We start from the raw sequence: 22,185 nt of genomic DNA on the forward strand, positions 1-22,185 counted from the left end.
AACGTCCCCGAGCAGAATTTCTGCAGGGGGGCCCGGTGGGGCCTATTTACGCCCCTGCATACACATAAAATGCACATTTCTCACAGGATAAAATGCACTATAAATTAGTTTTATCCTTTCTTGCTGTCACTTACAGTAGTTAGTAAAAAGTTGACAGATCTGGCAGATTTTAGACTAGTCTATCTCTTCTAGGGAGATTCTAAGTATTACCTTTATTATTTAAAACAGCACTCCCTGGCAATAAACTAGTGCAAGATGTCAACCAGCTTCTGTCTCATTTTTACACTATCTTGGCAGTTGAATTAAGAAACAGCAGTTCAGAAAGAGCTTTTGTAAATAAACAACTCAGAATCTCCCATAAGGAGATGGACTACTACTCTAAAATCGGACAGATTTTCACTACCTACTGTAAGTGAGAGCAACATACAAAAACTAATTTATTGTGCATTTTACTCTGGGAGAAATGCACATTTTATATGTATGTAATTTACATTTTAAAATGTTTCTTAACCAATTCGGCCTTTCTTAACCAGTTCGGCCTTTCTCGTCCAGAAAGGCACTGCTGCTTTCAATGCGTGGTGCGCGCGATCGGGCGCGCGCGCGCACCCGCCGCCCGCCGCTAGCCTCCCATTCACCGATCTAACTTCCCCCCCCCCCCCCCCCCGCAGAAATACCGACGCTTTCTCTCCAGAGAGCGTGGTATTTCTGCCCCCAGGAAACAACTCCTCTGAATTTTGGTTCCTGGATGCGAGATCGTTCGCATCCAGGACTTTTCTCACTGTGGCCATTTTGTGGCCAAATAGTAAACTGAACCCACATACATTTTTGATTAAAGAATTTGCTTATTTTACATGTAAAATAAGCAGTTTCCCTCCCACACCAAAAATTACCCACATACATTGTTTGTTAAAAAAAATAATAAAAAAAATACAATAAAAAAAAAAAAAAACATAAATAGTTACCCAAGGGTCTAAACTTTTTAAATATACATGTCAAGAGAGTATGTTATTATATTATTTAAAATTATAAGCTTATAAATAGTGATGGACGTAAATTGAAAAAATGCACCTTTATTTCTAAATGAAATATCGGCACCATAAATTGTGATAGGGACATCGTTTAAATGGTGTAATTAACGGGACAGATGGGCAAATAAAATACATGGGTTTTAATTACGGTAGCGTATATTAATTTCAAACTATAATGGCCAAAAACTGAGAAATAATGAATTTTTTTCATTTATTTCTTAATCTTCCTGTTAAAATGGATTTAGAAAAATGTAGTACCCAAAGAAAGCCTAATTAGTGGCGGAAAAAACAAGATATAGATCAATTCATTGCGATAAGTAGCAATAAAGTTATAGGCGAATGAATGGGAGGTGAACGTTGCTCGGATGCATGAGGTTTTTGGCACTGCGGCGCTGAACCGGTAAATAGTTGTCTTCGAAATAATCTCCTATCACCATCTTAGCTTTTAGCATTAAAAACTGCTGTACCAAAAACAAAGTTGACATTTGGGGCTTTAATGCATAAAAACTGCATTTATGCACCTGAAAGGGATACTTAAATAAAAAAAATGATTTTTACTCACCTGGGGCATCCCTCAGCCTCCTGAAGCTGTATGGTTCCCTCGCAGCCTCGCTCCGATCCTCCTGTCCCTGTCGGCGGCTACTTCCGGGTTCGGCGACAGCCGCCGACAGGCTGGGAACGCGAGTGATTCTCCGCGTTCCCAGCTGCTATATCAACCTCTATGCTGCTACAGCGTATAACATGCATTTATTAAGGTGTACCTTGTAAAATAGTATACTGTAAACACTTTCAGTGACCCTTTAGACCATATTTGTGTCATCTTGAAAAACTGTCAGATTGACCAATGTTCTATAATTCTTTTTTTTAATCTATCTTTATTTATAATTTTATATTTGTCATACAGTACACTGACAAAGAATACATTAGGTACGGTGTAGGCTTGTTTTCCTTCTTTTAAAATATGATGTGTCTGCAGCATTGTATTATTATGATTTATTTGCAAATGTGCTGTAATTATAGCTCACCAGAATAATTACCCAAATACATTGTCTTGTTGAATGAAAATCTCTTTATAGTAGCTGAGTACAGTTTGTGTTCCTTCAAAATAAAACCTGAAGAGATCTCAGTGCATGCATTACTAGCTAACAGTGGACAGATTTATTCCAAATAAGCATTTGCTACTTTTCTGGTTAACAGATGAAAGTCTAATTATATGTTTTCATTGGTCTTCCATTGGGAATACACTTGTAGTAAGCCAGGTTTGTCCTCAGCCATAATTTTTTTTGAGCTAATGTTTATCCATCGAGCAGTACTATTAAACATGAAAATGCCTTTCATGATTTATTTCAATTGCCTTGTTTATTTGACTACGTGGACAATATTGGGGCAGATGGACTTTCTTTTAAAGGGAATGGGCAAAGTTTTTAAATATTTGTCTATTTTTATATATAGCTCAAAAAGTATTTCTATTTTATTTATTTGGAACAAAAAACAATTGCATATAAAACTTTAACCTGCTAGTTTGACTGGTAAAGTTTTGTCTCTTAGGCCTAGTGCACACCAGAGCGTTTCGGCTGCGGTTTGCGATCCGCTTGCGGGTGCGGATCCGCTAGGGTAATGTATTTCAATGGACCAGCACACCAGAGTGGGAGGCGTTTTGCAGAAATGCATACTCCCGGGCTGCTGCAGATTTTGGATTGCGGAGGCGTTTCTGCCTCAATGTTAAGTACAGGAAAAACGCAAACCGCTCTGAAAAACGGCACTTCAGAGCGGTTTGCCAGGCGGTTTTTGTTACAGTAGCTGTTCAGTAACAGCTTTACTGTAACAATACATGAAATCTACTACACCAAAAACGCTCCACAAAACCGCAAAACGCTAGCTGAAACGCTACAGAAAAAGAAGAAAAAGCGTTTCAAAATCTGCTAGCATTTTGCGGATCTGCTAGCGGTTTTTGGTGTGCACTAGGCCTTAGTGTCTTCATTTAGAATTACAGTACTCAGTGCTACTGAGTGAAAAAAAAAACACTTAAAACATTTCCCAGTAAAAACAATTGGAGCTCTAACCAAATATCAGATATATATTTGTGATATTTGCTATTTTCCTGATTAAAATAAAAAAAAAAAAGGAATTTTGGTGTTAAATATCATACAAAAAATTGTGAAAAGTACCGTACATTCCCTATAAGACACAGGAAGTTACACATAGTTCCATTAAAATAAACCAGTGGCATACCTTTCTAGCACAGTTCCCAAATTTTCAGTGCACATAAAAAAACCATTTCTTTCCCACAGAAAATGTCCTGTGGATATAATTATAAAGAGAGTAGTTCTATTAATTTACATGCTCCTAAATAATGAAAGTAATAGGAAAATATTAGCCATGTTTATTATTGTACCACTAATGACGCTGCTTCTGTATATATTATTATTAGTAGTACACGTATATTCTGGCGTATAAGACGACTGGGCGTATAAGACGCTTAGACGGCCACCCAACTTTTCTAGTTAAAATACAGAGTTTGGGATATACTCTGCGTATAAGACCCCTCTTCCAACGCACACCCGATAAATTTTTTTTATCATATCATATACTGGTGCTATGTATGAACAGATACTGGTGCTGTACTGTATGTTGTACCCAGTATGTAGGCGATTGACTGGTTGGATTGGTCAACTCTCCCTAAGTGGATTGGTCAGCTCTCCTCGTCTCCCTGTTTATCAGAGAGGTATAGAAGAATAGATCACGCTGTGCCCATAAAATACGCCTCTTTCACCCTTCTGGCACCCTTGTATCCTTTTTACCTTGTTCTCCCCCTCTCAGATCTCACACATGCCTGTGCTTCTTCACTACAGTCCTCAGCAGCGAGACCCCCAACTTTTCAGATGATTTTCAAGGGTTAAAAAGTAGTCTTCTACGCCAGAATATACTTTAGTATTATTATGTAACCCACGGTTTTGCTTACATTGTGTTAATAATGTTGGATATACCTCTGAACATTCATTTTTTAGTCCTAGTAAAGTAACGTATTTATTTGGTCAATGACAAGTTGACTTTTATTTTCTTTCTACATCTTCCCCTTGTTGTTGAAATGACTGTTTAAACTGTGCTGGCACAGAGAAGAGGGTGAGCTGATCTTGTTAAGTGGTAATTGGGAAGGACAGGCTGCAGAGGTTAGAGGATCTGCTGTACAGTATCTGTCATTATAAAGCAGTCTAGCAGTGTGCAAACAGTCTGATCCAATCCGTCTGTAGTGGGCAGAAATAATATACACTCTGACCCCAGCTTATGGACAGGAGCTGGCATGCGTCTGTTTTCCATCCCAAGATAATGCTTTCTGTAATAGGATTATTCCACTATATTACTTTTCACTAACCGTGTTGTCATATCAGGGGTGTCTCCAATTAATTTACAAAGTGCATGACAATCTCCTAGTTGGAAACTCAAGCCCAGATATTTATACTTAATAACATCTTTTATAGAGGTTAAAATATGTTTTCCATATAAGCATTGAATTTATTTTTGTTACTACATTTTAAAAAAAATGCAGAAGAGCAGCAATCCCTCTTCATGCAGCAACATATGTACTTGACTGAGACTACCTAGGTAGGACTTTATGACTGTAGGAATGTACCCTAGGCCCCAAAAGGACTGAGAAGTGAACAGTTTCTCAGCCTTGTGTACAGTTTTAGGAAAATTCCTTCATGCACATTTCCAAGTAGTGTTTTTTTTATAAATGTGTATGGGAGATTTCTCTATGGACAGCAGTTCAGAGATATTAAGTCCTCTCAAAAAAAAAAAATGTTAACGTTTGTTTGTGGTTGAAGTGAAGTACCAAGAGCTCTTCTGGGCATTGGAAATGCAAGTTATTGTGTCATCCCCTACCCATCCCATGTGATGCATCCTGCTTTGGTCACTACACCAATTCAGAGGCTAGAATCAGAAGAAGCGCATTGGGATATAAACTGCTGAGGTTTAAATGAGCAGTTTAAATGAGGTTTTACTGAGGTTTTACTGAGATACAGATTGTTAGTAACTAAGAATACTGGAAATACAGCATTCATTGAATATTTAGTTCAGGTGACCATGAGTGAACCATTCTTCTGGCCTGCTCCCTGTTTACATATGTAGTTTAACATCTGTACTGAGAGAAATACATTATTATTATTAGTTATTGGATTTATATAGCACCAACAAATTATACAGCACTGTACAATAAATAAGATTACAGACAATGATAACAGGGGTGACGGACAACACAATACAGGTAATAAGCAGTAAGATACTCAATGCAAGATCATACATGGGAGTCGTAGTCCCAATAATACAAACTCATGTTATTCTGTGGGTAGAGTGCCCAATCAAGTATAATACACAAAGAGAGAGGGCCCTGCCAAAGGCTTCCAATCTAGTTGGAGGCTTACAATCTAAAATACATGCTCCAGAATTGTAAGCACTTGGTAGCTAACTGAGATGTTTTGTTGTTGCCTGTGTCAAGAGTAAGGTATATTACTGTAGTGTGCTGCAAGATTTGGTATGGCCCATAGCTTAACCTTTGGATGACCCTCGTTGTTCTGTTTAATTGTTTTACGAAGAACATAGACCTGTAAGGGTCATTGTAAGCCAACAGACAAGCCAACAATATGTTTGTTTGTTTTTAAATTGATTATAACTATTTTTATACACCTTGGGCACCTCTATACCCTATTTATTTACTAAAATGTTATAGTTTTTATTGAATCAGTCCCTCCCTCCAAAATGGTATTCATGAGAGTTTGAACAATAGTTTAAGATTAGCTCAGTTTAATTGGATTTCACATTAGTTTTGTGCCTATCCATGTAATAAAGTGTTAAGGGATGCATTTTACCTTCTACTTTTTCATCCAAATGATCTGCCACAATTGTGTTGGTCAGATAACCTTTGAAAATAAACATTAGCCATGTTCCTCCCTCATTTCAGGGGGCATGCTGTTTATTTTGTCTTGCTAAGAGGAAAAGAAGCTTCCGGGAGCAGCTCATCATACTAGTAAAACTCAACTTTTAATAAACTTCCATAAAAATGATTTCCATGCAGCAATAAAAATGTCAATATATGCAAAAAGAAAGCCCTGATTTGGGGGCGAAACGGCCGTCGACTCATCCTCCGCACCTCTATTCGACTGCATGTGCCTGATAAGTATCTTTTTGCATATATTGACATTTTTATTGCTGCATGGAAATAATTTTTATGGAAGTTTATTAAAAGTTGTTTTCCTACTATGATGAGCTGCTCCCGGAAGCCTCTTTTCCTCTTAGCAATATTAAATTATCTATACATCACTATTTTGGATGTTGCACCATCAGTTTGAATGTTGTTGCAGTTAAGATTTAGTGTGCACTCGCCACAAAAGACTCTTTTGCAATATTGTTTATTTTGTCTGCCTAATACTGTTTTGGAACATAATCTTGTTTCTAACTTAAAGAGAACCTGAGGTAGGTTTTAAGAATCCTATTAGCACACAGAGGCTGGTTCTGCATATAATCAAAGACAAAGACTTATATCGCGCTTTTCTGCTGGCGGACTCAAAGCGCCAGAGCTGCAGCCAGGAGGCGGGGGAGTGGCAGAGAGTGACAGTCTACGTGTAAACAGCCTGCTAGCGACACTCTGCGTGTCGCTAGCATGGCAGTTAGATTTATGGGGACAGCAGAGCGCAGGGGGAGCTTGGGGGGAGACAGTATAGCAACAGAGGCTGGTGATTATATGCAGAACCAGCCTCTGTGTCTAATAGGATTCTTAAAACCCACCTCGGGTTCTCTTTAAATGAAGTGGCACTGACTAGTTTTTAATAGTCCCTCTATAGCTATTGAAGCACTATAAACATTCTGTAATGGCACCTACATATATCTAGCAGAGTGAAATACAGATCAATAAACTTAATTCTACACATACCAAAACAGAAGTTCTAGTAGCTCTGTAAATTTGGTTTTGCAAGTAATGATGGCCCATATGAAACTTACTTTTTCTCCCGAGTTTTCTTCTAGGTTATATTTTCACAACTTTTGGTACTTTTTCAACTGCAAAGTGCTGAAAAGTGATTTTAAAGAGAAGATGAAAAATTATCTCCTAGGAGATAAATCAGGAGAAAAAGGAGAATAGGGAGAATTGTATATGGCCCACATGTGAGTTGTTACATAAGAATGCAATGCAAAGATGTAGACTTTAGAGCTTTACTTAAAAGATATGCTTTCCCATTGGTTTTGCAGATCCCTATTTTAGCAATGTAATGTGCATGTGGCCTTTTTTGTACATTTTAATCAAATCTGACCTTCCATTAGTAAAAAAGTGTGGATTTATTATGAAAACAAGAAGTTAAGAAGTTATTTTAACTGAATATTTTGTAAGATTGTTCTTCTACCCCCTGGTTTTCTTTCAGCATTTCTTGCAGTAAGGTGAATTGTTAAACAGAAAGGTAGAAAGTGCATTCTTCCACTGACTGAGACTAGTGATTCAGCACTGACTGTCACAGAGGAGCCAGTGAAGGCCTGTGAAGTGGTCATAGACTGATTAATTAATCACTCACGTGGCACTGGCCATTGTATAAAAGTGGATGCATACTTTTTACAATTAGGGATGGCCAATCAAATGCTAAGAATGATGAGCCCTTGTAGATTTTATGTTAATTTATACAAATATATTCACCTTGGAATTTATACAAGGGGATGCGGCAGGAGATAATTTTCCAAGCTTCATAAATGTACATAAAATTAACTTTACATTTATATCAGCTTGAAAACAATAGTATCTCATTGACTTCCACTACCTAGATCTTTATTGTGATATTTTTTAGTTGTTTATTTTTTTTTTTACTGCAGTGTAATAGGTATGTAATCTAGAGATGGCCAATCAAATCCCTAACATTTTGAGCCCATGCAGATTTGATGCTACTTGTATGCAAATGTATGCAACTTGGGATTTGACCAATAAAATGCAGCAGGATAATTAGAATCTCACCATCTCAGCTAAGATCTTTATTATGAATTATTGTTTTGCTCTTTATTTTTGTAGTGTAGTTTTAGATATGCAATACCCTTATAAAATAATGTTTTATGAATGGCCCACTTATTGCAGTATATTTTTTAAAAGTGACTCAAAGGGACAATGCCAAGCTTACCCATCCAAGCATATCCATTTACTAGCACAACTTCATGATTGGACTTTAAAAAGAGAAATAGTCAGTGCTGTATACCCAGCAGTTATAGATTCTGTTTTGCTCTCTAAGCACCACTGATGGTCAACATTACAGTAGACAAAATTATGACTTCTGTAGTAGGACTTGATCTTTCATTATCTCTGAAAAAATTTTGATCCATTTTAGTACTTGAAATGTGTTTCATGGTTGCTTATGAATTATCAACATTAAGCCTGATAAAGGTGTGGTTTTGTGGAATGGCAGCATAGGCCGGGTCCTAAAGTGAAAAATATTTAGGGGGCTCCAAGATATCTTTTGTTACAATTTCTTATAAGGCATCTTCTTGTTAGCCAAGGGGATTTTTTTCAAATTGAGAAGTATATATTATACCATAGCTTGTTTTATACAAGTGTGTTGGGAATAATGGTCAACGTCTATGGCCTTGGGGATAACACTGTTAAAGTAGCCTAGAGGTATTTAGAAATCAAATCGAGCCCTGAGGCAGATTTACAAAAACAGATAGAAAGAATCCTGCATTAAAAGTGGAAGTGTTGCCCAGACCAACAAAATCATGATTCTAATTGGTTGCTTTGGGCAATTGTCTCACTTGTCCTGCTGCTTTCTTTCTATTTGTATTTGTAATCCAGCCCCACAGAGCCCCTATGTGACATAAGAAGGGAATATGTTATCGGTACATTGTATTCTATAATTAAATTACACAGTTAGTATCAGCAATGAACTGATTACAACAATATTTTGTTTGATTTCGCTGATTAAGCTTCTGGAAATGCAGTACCTTATTTTAACAGATTCATGGTTCTTAAAGAGGAACTGTAAACAGAAAAAAAAAAACAAAAAAAACGGACTCCTAGAGAGTGATGAGACGAACCATTTTTACTCTTGGCAGAGTAACAGTTTTTTTTTTCTTCCTTCCAGCAGTTGTAACTGTTATACTAGGGCTGTAACCACTTTTTCTTCTTTAACTGACTGATGTCATCTGAAGGCGCCCAATGTATGTGTGGAAGAAGTTCAGAACTAGCTGAAGGAGGCTAAAATGTGTTTGTTTTTATATACAAACAAAATTGAATGGTTGTTGTAAAGCAGTTTCGGAGCTAGTCTACTTTAGGGGACCCACCGTAAATCCCCATAGAGAATTGGAGCTGTGCTGAAAACGGAATAAATTTCCGCTTTCAGCTCTTTTAAACCCCCACAAGTTATACATGTATGGAAAGCTCAGAATCTGCTCTAACGAATGATGCCACTTTCGGTGAGAAGAAACTGAAACTCACCCTGAACGAGCCGCCGAAAGGGCGCAATCGCGGCTCCGTTGGCCATCTTACATTTGTGCTGCTCATATTGTTCTCCCTCCTCATTGGAGGGATTGTTAACTGGGGGCGTGCCAGAGAAAGAAAAAAAAAAAACCGTCAGTAGCTAGTTCTGCGTTTGTCTTGTCCGGGGAGAAGGGAGAGCAGTTTCTGACACGCCCCCAGCTAACAATCCCTCCAATGAGAAGGGAGAAAAATGAGCAGCACAGAAGTAAGATGGCCGACGGAGCCACGATCGCGGCCGTTCGGCGCTTCCTACATGGTGAGTTGCACCTTTTGCTCACCGAAAGTAGCATAATTCGTTAGAGCAGATTCTAACCTTTCCAAAGATATATAGCTTGTGGGGGTTTAAAAGAGCTGAAAGCGGAAATTTGTTCCGTTTTCAGCACAGCTCCAATTCTCTATGGGGATTTACGGTGGGTCCCCTAAAGTAGACTAGCTCCGCAGTTTTAGTAAGTAAAAGGGTAAATGTATGGAAAAAAGGGTGATTTATTGTAATGGGCTGGGCCCTTTTCCACTGGCTGTGATTTTGACTGATTGCGAGAGCACCACGATTTACATATAAATCGCAGTGCTCATTTCCCACTAGTGCTCCCATTTTTTCCCAGAATGCAGTTGTCGACTTCCGTGATTCTCATTGCAATCGTGCTCCAATCCCAACAGTGCAAATGAGGCAAGTGGATAAAGCAGCATGTGCGATCACAAATGCTGCGCAGTTGCGATCGCGCTTGTAATGGAAAAGGGCCCATGGAGGAGAAAGCAAAATGAAAGCAGATCAGGTCTGTTTCTACACAGTTAGTATCAAGTTTCAGCATAGCGTCAAAGTGCTCATACACTTATGATTTTCTCATTGGCAGTATTTTCTGGTGGTCTAGTGGTTCCCCTTCAAAGTCTTCCCTTGCAGTCTAGTGGTCCCCTATCCTTTACTAGAGTATTCCCTCAAACCCTGGTTTTCTCTCAGTATTCCTCCAGTCATCCTGTGCCCACGCTGTCAGTCCGCGATCCTCTCGTCAGCTGTATCGGCCTCCAATAAACTGTATGCATGGCCCCAGGCCAGGCGCCACATCGCGTTCCTGTGCACGGCAGCGTTCTGCACATGCGCAATACAGAACACATGTGCAGTACTGAAAAATCATTACTATCAGAATGCATGCAGCCCAGGGCCAAGCATGTGTAGTACCTCGTGACCGGCCACAACTAACCAACTTTGAGAAGGGTCACTGATGCTGTCTGGAGGGTCGTGGAAGGACAGCGCGGGCACAGGATGACTTCAGGGTGCTGCAAGAAGCCCCATAAAAAAATGTAACTGCGTTTTGTTTTTGACTTAAAGGGAACCTGAAGCGAGTAAAATTATTTAAAATAAACACATGCGTAGCTGCAAATTAATATTACATACTTATCTCACTATCAGTTCCTCTCAGAAGCTCACCATTTTCTTCTTACAGTGATCCCTTCCAGTTCTGACAATATTTTGTCAGAACTGAAATAAACCAGTTGCTGTCAGTTATATATCAGCAGCTGTCAGTTACTACTGAATGTGCAAGGTAATGTCCATGTTTTCCTATGGCTCAAGTGGGTGATATTACAATTTAACAGTGTGCTGACCAGGAAGCTGTTAGGGGGTAATGGCCATCTTTAAAATTAAGGACGAATTCCATTGATCACAGTGGACGAATGGGGCGCAGGAGAGGAGAAAGAGATTGAGCTGTAGACTACACAGGAGGTAAGTATGACCTGTGTATGGTTATTTTGAATTTTTATTTTCATTTCAGGTTCTCTTTAAAGTGTACCAGAGAGGAGTAAGTATAAAAGATTTATACATACATGGGGCTTCCTCCAGCATCCCCCCCCCCCCTCTCCCCCCATCTTCCTCCGCCTTCTTGTTTTTCCATTAACAGTCCTGCTAGCTCAGTGAGTCGGGGCGCACTGCGCATGCGAACAAGAAGGCAGAAGAAGACGGCATGGAAGTGATCAGTGCAGAGGGGCTGGAGGAAGCCCCAGGTATGTATAAATCTTTTATACTTACTGGCTTTACAGTGTACCTGAGACGATAGTCGTGTTAGGCTTTATATTTACCTGGGGCTTCCTCCAGCCCCCTTGAGGCCGCTCAGTCCCTCACCTTCTCCCCTGGGCCACTCCTGGACAGCCTGATACTCTAGCTGAGTTGTGCTTCACTGCGCATGTGTGGCCCGGCCGTGCTCCCCCATGGCAGACAGAGATTGCTTCCAGGTACGGGAGTGCAACGAGGGAGCAAGTGCTGCTGGTGAAACGGGGGACAGGAGTGGCCAGGTGAGATGGCGAGGGATATAGTGGCCTCAACAAGGCAGGAGAAAGCCCCAGATAAGTTTAAAACAGGCTTCCTTAAAGCTTCCCGTTAACCCCCGGTAGTATGGTCGCCCCCATACCTTTTAGCTGTATTCCCTGGTATTCTAGTGAACCCTCCCCCTCTGCATGTGTGGTCGCAATATATATATATATATATATATATATATATATATATATATATATATACACCCATTACACCTAGGGAGCATTATTTGACCACTGGAGCTCCCCCCTCTCTACATGACTATCATGTACCTGCAAGCCCCTCTTCCCCCCTGAAGGCTGCAGCATCTCTCTCCCTCCTCCTTGCAAAACGCAGGCTATACTCCCTGTATACCTTGTCCAGTGTTGTGTCGCTCCACTCTGCAGCACAGTACACAGTTCACAGTTTAGTACACTGAGCGGCTCTGATGACAGCTGAAGAATTGAGCAGAGGGAAGCGATGCACAACACTGGGCAAGGTATACAGTGTATATATTACACTCTGGTAGCAGGAGGGGCAAGGTGATGCAGCCTTCAGGGAGAGGCTGGGAGATGAGACGACCAGAGGAATTCCTGCTGACCACCGGAGCACGAAGAGAACTCGGAGAAGTGAGAGCCACACTCACGGCCAGCCCCTGCTATCTCTGTACACTTCTCCCTCTGCAGTGTGCACGAAGTGTCCTGCAGAGATGACGTGAGCTTTTTTTTTTTTTTTCTCGTTTCACAACTGTTACTTCCCAGATGGCTGTTCGTCCCAGGTGCAGCCGCGGACTAACTTTATTAGGTGGGCGGGGCTTATGCCTTAACACTCTATTTAATGTGTTTTTTGGCTTCTTCTTCCTGGAAAGACTTGGTTTTCCCCCATAAAGTGGATGTCAGCTTCATGCTGGCGATGAGTTGAATATGTGGTTACAGTTCCTCTTTAAGTTTTAATGTGAATCAATAGCGTTCTTAGTACATTTGGTCCAATTTGTTTTAGTGTTAAGCACTTAAAAAAAAACATAGTTTAATAAGAGACTTGTGAAATATTTTATGTAACTTTTTTGACGCTCCACCTGCAGTTCTATCTGCCATTTTGCAGGCGAAGCATGTAACTTTATTGTTGCAATAAAGAGTGCTTTATTATTATTATAAAGGCAAAATCTCCAGACTTAGTGACAAATAACTAGGTTCCATTGTTCAATACTATATTTTCTTTACTATACAGCAAAATTAGGCCTCTCTTGAACTAACATCTGGTAGCCACCATGCAATTTCCCATTAGATCGTCGGGTAGAAATGATAAGTTCAGGTCCAATCTGATTTCTGATCAGTTTTCTGATCAATTTTCAAAACACTTGAATACAAAATCGATCAGAAAAATGATTGGAAATCAGATCGGACTTGTTGGAAATTATTGATTCAACCCTTCGATCTGATGGGAAATTGCATGGTGAGTACCAAGCATTAGAAAGCTTAGCCAAAGATCAACAGGTAACTCACTAAACTAACAACAAAAATTTTGATAATTTTCTGATTGAATACATTAAAATGTATTTTATTCAAGAAATAGTACTAGTAATAATAAATGCATAAAAAACATCACCATACATTACCTTTAAAGAAAACCTGTAACGAGAAAAAGTTCCCTTGGGGGGTGCTCACCTGGGGTGGGGGAAGCCTCGGATCGTATCCAGGCACTCCCTTCATCTCTCATGTGTATTCCTTTTTGGCTTACTTCGCCTGCATCTCCAGCTCTCCTGTTGGTGCTTTGAGTCGGAGCTGCACTGGTGATCTTCAAGATTGACACCTGAATTCACTGCATAGAGGGAGTCTCAGCCACTAAAACTTTACATTGATAATACACTGGCACTGACAGGAAATACCACCCATGTGGAGGGAGCCAGTCACCCAGAAAGAAAGACATATTGCAAGAGAAGGGGAAGCCCTGGCCGTGCTGGGATTGGTACACATAGCACACCATAAAGCTTTTCTGCACTGGGTAGCAAATAAAGTTAGGTACTTTAGACCCAGTATTAATTAAGTAATGAGGGTTCCCAGGAACACGTAGACACGACACTACCTTATAAAGAAATCTAACACGCGCTATAATATTCTTCATTTTATTCAAAGTTTCGGTAAGTCTCAATAGATCACATTAAACCACATAAACTCCACAGAAGGGATCACATAGACTACACAAAGGGCCCACTAATCCACTCACTCATTCACAACACACATACACAACTGGCTTGAAGGACCCTTCAATGTCTGCAAGAACTGTCTTGCATAAAAAGTAAAAAATAAAATGAATTTTAAAATTCAATTAAAAAAATGTCCTTTTCACTTTCTTCAAAGTAAAGAACACCAATATTTCTTATGGCAGCAACTGTTCATTAGCGTCAGCATTATTAACACAGTCCGCTCAATTCACTATAATGATCTTTCACCATATTGATCTTTAACTCGTGTCCATGTATCTACGGAATTGGGTATTCCAACAAGGGTCTTCCCTCAGATAGATTTAGGCTTTCTCCTGTTTACTGCCCCATAAGCTGATACCACACCAAGTTCTACGTGTGGTCTCTCGGCAACCTTTCAAGCACTTCCCCGCACTGGCGTCCTCGTGCAGCACTTTCTAAAATATTTCTACACATTACACACAACGCAACGTGTGCACTGTGAATGTTGCACAGACTTAATATTGCTGTGCGTTAGTCCACGTTAAAACATTTTCTAACGTGTGACTTTAACGTCGCACTGTGAAAGAGGCCTTAAGGGTGTGAGGGATTTTCCTTTTTAACACTCAGCTGACTAATGCATTAATACCTCTTGCACTTGGTTCTAGACTTTGTTCTTTGTATGAAATAAGACACTACCTTAGTTTAAATTAAATAATAAAACTGACAACTTTATTCATACATGGTAATTCAAAAAATAAGCAATTGTATATCTTCCTGCCAGAGAACTCACATTTCCTAAAACTTGGTATGTTGTTTTTGACTGACGTAAGTTTATATGATGATCAACATTGATTCTCTTTAATATTTCCACCTTTGTGCAGTATAATAATACTTTTTTCAGTGAACTAGTTTCCTCTGTGGTCCTAAAGAGATTAGGAAACAAGAGAAATATAGAATGAGAGATCATACAAATAGATAATTTTGTCAGTGGCGTAGCTAAGGAGCTGTGGGCCCTGATGCAAGATTTTCATTGGGGCCCCCTAAGCACTCTGTACATAGCAAATGATACAGTGCACCAAAACCTGCCAAGGACAACCACTGTGTCAGCGGTGCAAGAAAGGGATGGGTGACAGTTTGTTACTGATTACCAATATTCATCATGGTATCTATAGAAGGGATTATTTTGAGGGCTATACCAATACAGAGCTAATACTGCATTTGAGGGAGGGCCCTTTAGGGCCACCGATGCGGTCGCAACCTCTGCAACCCCTATTGCTACGCCTCTGAATCGTTTATAATTAGTACTACTTTTGATCAATGAGGATAGGTTTTGTTCAGAATAATAGCAACAAACTATATTTGCTATTGAAATCTTACCCCTGGCTAGGGCAGTTTATGAACAGTTAGTGCATGCATTGAGTATTGCTAATGTGCTTTGACCCACTCTGATCAGTTCAGTTTTGTAAGCTTACAGTGTACCTGGGATGAGGAAAAACTTGAGTTTTACTTCATCCAGCCCCCTGTAGACTTTCAGGTCCATCTGTGTCCTCTGGGCCCCCTACATAATTGTGCTGCTGTCAGCCCAATTCAAGTTCTTGACTGGCTGAGTTGTGGAGTATAACACATACAATGTCCCGGACGTGCACCTCCAGTTGGCTGATGGTGTAATGGTTAAGGGCTCTGCCTCTGACACAGGAGACCAGGGTTCGAAACTCGGCTCTGCCTGTTCAGTAAGCCAGCACTAATTCAGTAGGAGACCTTTGGCAAATGTTATTTGTCTTGTCTTGTCTTGATTACACTCCTGTGGCTGGGAGCATTCTGTGCATGTGCAGTTTGTGTAGACTTGTAACTGCATGTGCAGAACGCTCCCGACCATGGCAGCGTGATCAAAGAGGCACACAACCAGGACAACTCATGCAAATTTGTTCACAGTGCAGCCCTAGTCTTTAATTGTGCAGTCAGCATCACAGCGGAGGGAACCTGGAGGACATAGAGGGACCTGAAAAACTATGAAAGTCTGGAAGAAGCCCAAAACCAGCTTTTTCCCTCTCTCGGGTTTACTTTATTGTCCTTTTCACACAGGAGGCTGAAGGCAGTGAATAATCTCTCCGCTGCTCTCACCCATGTTCAGGGTCTTACTAGCGCTAAGTTTGGGCGTTGAAGAGGCCGCTTACCACCTACCTCCATGGAGTAGCATCTGTCCCTTTGTTCTCAACCGGTAATGCCACTACAAATGCTGCCATTTGGTAGCATTTTAATTGCACACAAATGGCACTTGTGGCCATCAGACGGGATGCTGTCTGTCTGGAAGAGGCCTTAGGAAAGAAGGTCAGAGCAGGAATCAGGGTTGCTTGGCAGTGGACATTGTGGATGCCATGTATCACTGCAACTGTGATGAATGGCAGACGTACTTTCATCATAAATGAGTTGCTTTGTATTTTGTAACTAATTTGCAGTGTATTTTTTCTGATTTTGTGATGTGTGTGGGCTGCAAAACCAGGTTTCTGATGATCTGCAATAGATTTGCAACACAAATAAGGGGGCAAACTTGTGAACAAATAAGAAGTGATATGAGCCACTTCTCTATGTGCAATGTGGGAGAGGGATAAAATATACAGCAGGTTATATTGCAATGTAAAATACATCATAGTGCAGCCTGATTTGTGACCTACAATGAATTCATGTTATCACAATACAGCACCAAAGAAAGGTTCTTGTTCTACCTATGCAGATTGAGACATTGTCTACAAAAACCAGGTATTTGAAAAACAAATATTGGATGTAATGTACTTTGCATACACTAATGAGTGACTTGGGTTGTTGCAGTAGTGCACCTGGCATTTGGTTATGAATTGTACAAAGCCGAATATCAGCGTCTGGCTAAAATTAACCGTCGTAAGCATATGCAGAATCCACACACACAATATTGTCAGAACACACTATTAAGGGAAATTGGTCTTGATCTGTAACTGATATAAAGTAGGAAAAAATGTAATGACTTCCAGATGTAAAAACACGATTATTACCCCAAACTCCTCCTAATTGTGCCTGCTGCTTTCATCCCATTGAATACATGTCTGCCTTCTTTTTCATTTCTTTCATGCTGCTCATCCGCTTATCTGTGCAATTCATGTGAACTTATTTACAGCTTTCAAAGGCTTGCAAACACTGGCCTCCACCATTTGTATCTGAAATGATACAATGGACATATACTGTTGCCTTCAGGTTCACACCTATCAGGAAGAGTTGTTATAAATGTATTATCGCTGACAGGGTTGTACAGTTTTACTGTTGCAGAAACTGAAGTGGAAGAGGTTTATTTATGTTACCGTTCTATGCTGACTTTATTTTATGATGTATTTCTAGTAAGCAAACAGAAATTCCTGTTAAATATACTGCATGCTGAGTTACAAATTTAAAAAAATAAATAAAATAAAACAAATAAACCTTTACCTGAACAATGGGACATAGTATTACCAATAATCACCAGACAGCAGTAACGACCACTTCCTGATTTATTCTGGAATTTAGGCTGTTGTGATTGTCCTTTTCTTCTTTTCTGGGCTCCTGCTGGATAAATGCAGTTTTAATAAGTATATTTATTTGCCACCCCCTCAGATTAAGGCTATTTGTGTTATTATAATACTTAAATGTTGAACAAATGAAGAAATTGAAGAAAAACACACTTAGCTGTGGATTTTTTTGAAGCAACGACTACAACTATATGCAGTATTTCAGCATATTATGGTGACTGAGAGGCTGTCAGTATGCTATTATTGCCAGAGGGCTGATTATTGAACTCACATAGGCCCACCCTTGGTGAAACCTAAGGCAACTCTGTTTGATTTCAGCATGATGTTCACTGTGAAAATGCTTCAGTCAGCATTATTTTGCTTTAATGAATATCCTCATCGTTTCACCACGCTGACATTTACCACCCTATCCCCGCGTACAGTCCTTACCAAGCATGCCTTCTCTCTTTCTCTCTTTCTCCCCCCACCTACTTCCTCACAAGATTGCTATTGCCACGGGCACTCCAATCGCTGCACTTACATCGAGGTTGTAAACACGGCCGTCTGCGTGGGCTGCAGACACAACACTCATGGTCAACAGTGTGAGAAGTGCAAGAGGGGCTTCCACAGAAATGGGTCTGCCAAACTGGATGATGTAAATGTATGCCTAGGTCAGTTTTTGAATACTGCTCACCGTCCTGAAATGATGTATGGTGAGGGTGGATGTAATCGTGTGTTACTGGCTAACCCAGCTTAGTTTCTATTTTTATTCATTTTAATGTTGCATATGTATCTTTAGGTGTTCATTTTGAATGAAAGTCATGTTTTTATCAACCAAGGAAAATCTCCTAGTGATGCCTCCATGGTAAATTCATAGACATTTACACTCTTATTTTATCAGTTGTAAGTCACAGATTGAAAAATGCATTCATCTGTTTACACTTTTACCCATTTCATAAAGAATATTTATATGAATTTACTTATGCTAGACAAATCCTTTTTGGGCTCTCAGTACTTTGTCACGTGGATGAAGTTTTGTAAGAGGAATATGGAGGCTGGCATATTATTTAACTTTAAACAATAAAAGTTGCATGGCAGTCCTGCTGATTTTCTGCCTCTCGCAAATTGCAATCTCAATTTTGTGTTTCGACTTTGCCACGATTTGCCTTGTGATTCTAGCTCAGTAGAACGAGAATCACATCACAATCACCCCCAAAGCGCTGCATGCAGCACGTCTGTGATTTATGCAAATCGCAAATGCTGCAGTGAGAATGATCCCTATATAAGGATACAGTACCAGCAGCGCTTTGCTAATCGCTGGTGATCAGCAAAGTGCTGAAAGGCGCCCAAGTGTGAAGCAGCCCTAATACTTTTAGCAATAGACATTGAACAAGCATGCAGGTCAGATGTTTTTGACAATATTAGTTGCATGCTTGTTTTAGGTATGTGATTCTGACACTACTGATGCCAGAATGATCAGCAGGACTACCAGACACTGCAGGCAGCTGGTATTGTTTAAATTTAAAACAAAATGAATATGGCAGCCTCCATATACCTGTCGCTTCAGCTTCCCTTAAACAAAAGTGAGAAGATAATGAGAGGTACTATACACTCGTTAGATTAGCAGCAGATAGATCATCAGATAGATTTTCTGATCTATCTGATGTGTTTAGGAACATTTTTTATTAGGAACAGATTTCCAATAGATTTCAGTATGAAATCTATTGAAAATCGATCTGATGGAATTTTTTTGCCATCAGATTTCCATTAAGCCCAATGCAAATTGATAAGCAATCTCAACAGATGGACTTAGATTTTCCAGCATGTCTGATCTATTGAAATCGATCGAATTTAATCGATCGGCCACTACTCGGCTGAGTGTATGGGCCCCACTTTACAAATTCTGCTTGCTAAGATCTCTGGGTCTACTGCCTTTTTCTGAATCACTGACCCAGAGTTAGAATAAAGTTCAGATATTTCACCTTGAATGCAGAAGCTGAATGTTTGTTGGAGGTGTAAATCTCATGTCATTTTCACACTTCAGGTGATACTTCTTAAAGTGGATCCGAGAAAAGCTTTTACTCATTGCATAATTGTGTTCCTTTCATATAGTTTATAGGGCATTTCTCAAGCCAAATACTTTTTTTCTTTTGTTTTAATACTCTAATTCCCTATAAAGTAAACAAGCCTCACCCACAGCTTTTTCACAGTGCCTTGGCACTGTAGCAAGGGCTTATGAGAGCTCATTCTGGGCAGGAGGAGGAAGAGGTTACTAGCCAGAGATTTCAGAGGCAAAGGGGAGGAGGGAGGAGAGGGGACTGAATTTACAGACTGGCAAGCTGATAGCATCTCCAGCCCTCAGCCTGTGACAATGTGACAAACAGAACATGGCTGCCCTCATTGTATCACAGGAATAAATAATCATGAACTTTTGAAGCTGTATGCAGCTAGATATGCTGTGTAAACTATCTAAACTTTAGATAAGATATATAGACAAGTTACTTGTTATGGTTAGTTTTTCTCTCGGATCCACTTTAATGTAATGCAGCACAAACAATACACAGAAGGCACATGGTGTATGTGTCCATGCTTACTGTGGGCCCTTTCAAAAATGTCTACTGCACTTGTGTTTGCTGCATTACAACATTTTTTTCTCCAGACAGCAGAATGCATTGCCATTCATCAAAAGAAGGCCATGCCTCTGCACCGAATACGAAACAGAGGCATGTAAATGGTGCATCAAATGCAGATTTTGGTGCAACATATACAGTGGGATAGTGTTCTGTAATGTCAGCGATAATCAGCATTATTATTACCCAAGTGGAACATTATAAATTTGGTTATCCCTTTTTAATTTTTATTTTCTAAGGGCTCTTTCACATTAGGGCAGATTTTCTGCGTTTCAACGCAACGGGTAAAGTTTGCGTTACCCAAGGTAAAATGAAAGTCCATAGACTTTCATTTTAGCTTTCACATATAACGCTGCGTTTTTGTGCGTTGCGTTACACTGCACCGAGGCGCAGTTTTTTGGCCGACGCTAGCTTTATGCGTTACAATGTTAGTCAATGTAAAAACGCACACTATGCGCGTTTTTAAACCGTTAACGCAGGCAATCAGTCCCAGAATGCAACAGAGGAACAATGTAGAAAGTTGAAAACTAAAAAGAAAAAAAAATTACCTGCGTTTTCCTATGTGCTGTAACGCATTGAAAATGCATTAAAAACGTACACTCACTGCAGTGCAATGCATATCAAAACGCATTAAAACGCATACAACAAAACGTATGCTTTGAGCGTTCTCCAACACAAGCTCTGATGTGAAAGAGCCCTTATAATGTCTTGTAATGTCAGGTTTCCTCCAACCATTACTCACAGTTTTTTTGTTTTTATTTGTTCTGGGATTTTTTTTTTTTGGTCATTGTTGTTGTTTGTTTTGTTTACATTTCCAGTACAAGGTTACTGAAAAGTCAGGTCAAGTTATATAATTACTCCATCTGTCAGTACGAGTCGTGGGATAGTAAAAAATGTGGAAGATAATTCAGCTCATGTTTATGATACTGTACTTAGATACATTAAATATAGGCTTATAAAAGATATCGGCTGATAAAAGAATCCCTCCATTCGAGTTTCTTATTATCCTGACTCACACTCAAATTACTGGCTTATTCACTTTACACAAATTCTTAACTCACTTCACCTTAGTTCACTTTAGGCTAGAAAGGTGGTTTTGGTCAAAAAAGACGTGATTTTTACTGTTTTTGCTGAGCTGTCTTCAGCCTTGATCTATGCACTGACTAATGGGGTTCTTCAGGAAAATATTATTATTTTAATAAAAAAATTGATTTTAATGTAAATAAAGTTTTACTTTAACCCTTTCTTGTAAATATGTAAGAGGTTAGTATTGACCACCTATTTGCCTTATTACTGAGGTAGTCACAGGTTCCATGATAAGTGCCCCTCCAGGACATACCTCTACTAGTGGTTGGGTTGAGCCATTTGTCCTTGACGTGGACAAGGGGCTAAACAAGAGTGAGGAAAGCTTTCCAACCCCTTTTTCAGAGCTCCCATGCCGGCTGGTATTGTTTAGGTAGCAGAGACCCATACTATTTCTTCTAGATGTTCTGCCAAGTGCCAACCTGCATAGGATGAAAATAAATAACAGAGGACTGTGTTGCTGTGTAGATTTTTTTCTTGTTAATGTAAAAAAATAAATGGAAAAAAATAAATAAATTGGAGCGAAAAGGTACAATTTGTACATGGCTAAAGCAGACTGCAGACTCAAAATAGAAAAGTAAAGGATTGTAGTGATTTTATTTGAGCCAGTTCACATTACACATTCAGTTTTTACTTGTGTTACTGCTGCATGCATTTTTCATCACCATTCATTTTATGGATGGCATAGCTCCACTCCAGACTTGCAGTGCATACTGCAAGAGACCCTGCAATGGAAAACATGACCATGGCATTAAATACACCATAATGTTCAGGTCTAGTGTATAATGGCCATTCATTTTCAATCCTACCTTCCTGCTGGTACAGAGTGATGGCCCTTTTCCTCTGAGAGCAATTTGCTTGAAATCGCAAAACACTATCGATTTTTAAATTGCTAGGAATGCAACTTTAACATGGGAATCATGGAAAGTATTATCTACTGTAGCGATTTGTTTTTCTGTAAATTGCAATTGC

General features: G+C 39.6%; 1 protein-coding gene across 11 annotated transcripts in view; it reads left to right on the forward strand.

Moving 5' to 3' along the window:
- The window catches only part of NTNG1 (netrin G1), a 448,295-nt gene that overhangs the window by 353,329 nt on the left and 72,781 nt on the right, over positions 1 to 22,185 (forward strand). For 7 of the 11 annotated variants that reach the window (XM_068240032.1, XM_068240037.1, XM_068240036.1 and 4 more), the window contains one exon: positions 18,004 to 18,171. The exons of the other annotated variants lie outside the window; for them this stretch is intronic. In XM_068240032.1, coding sequence (XP_068096133.1) covers positions 18,004 to 18,171 — 168 coding nt within the window. The remainder of the gene's footprint in view (positions 1 to 18,003; positions 18,172 to 22,185) is intronic. 11 annotated transcript variants of the gene reach the window in all.

Source organism: Hyperolius riggenbachi, chromosome 6, assembly GCF_040937935.1.
Source record: "Hyperolius riggenbachi isolate aHypRig1 chromosome 6, aHypRig1.pri, whole genome shotgun sequence".
In the NCBI taxonomy this organism is placed as follows: Eukaryota; Metazoa; Chordata; class Amphibia; order Anura; family Hyperoliidae; genus Hyperolius; species Hyperolius riggenbachi.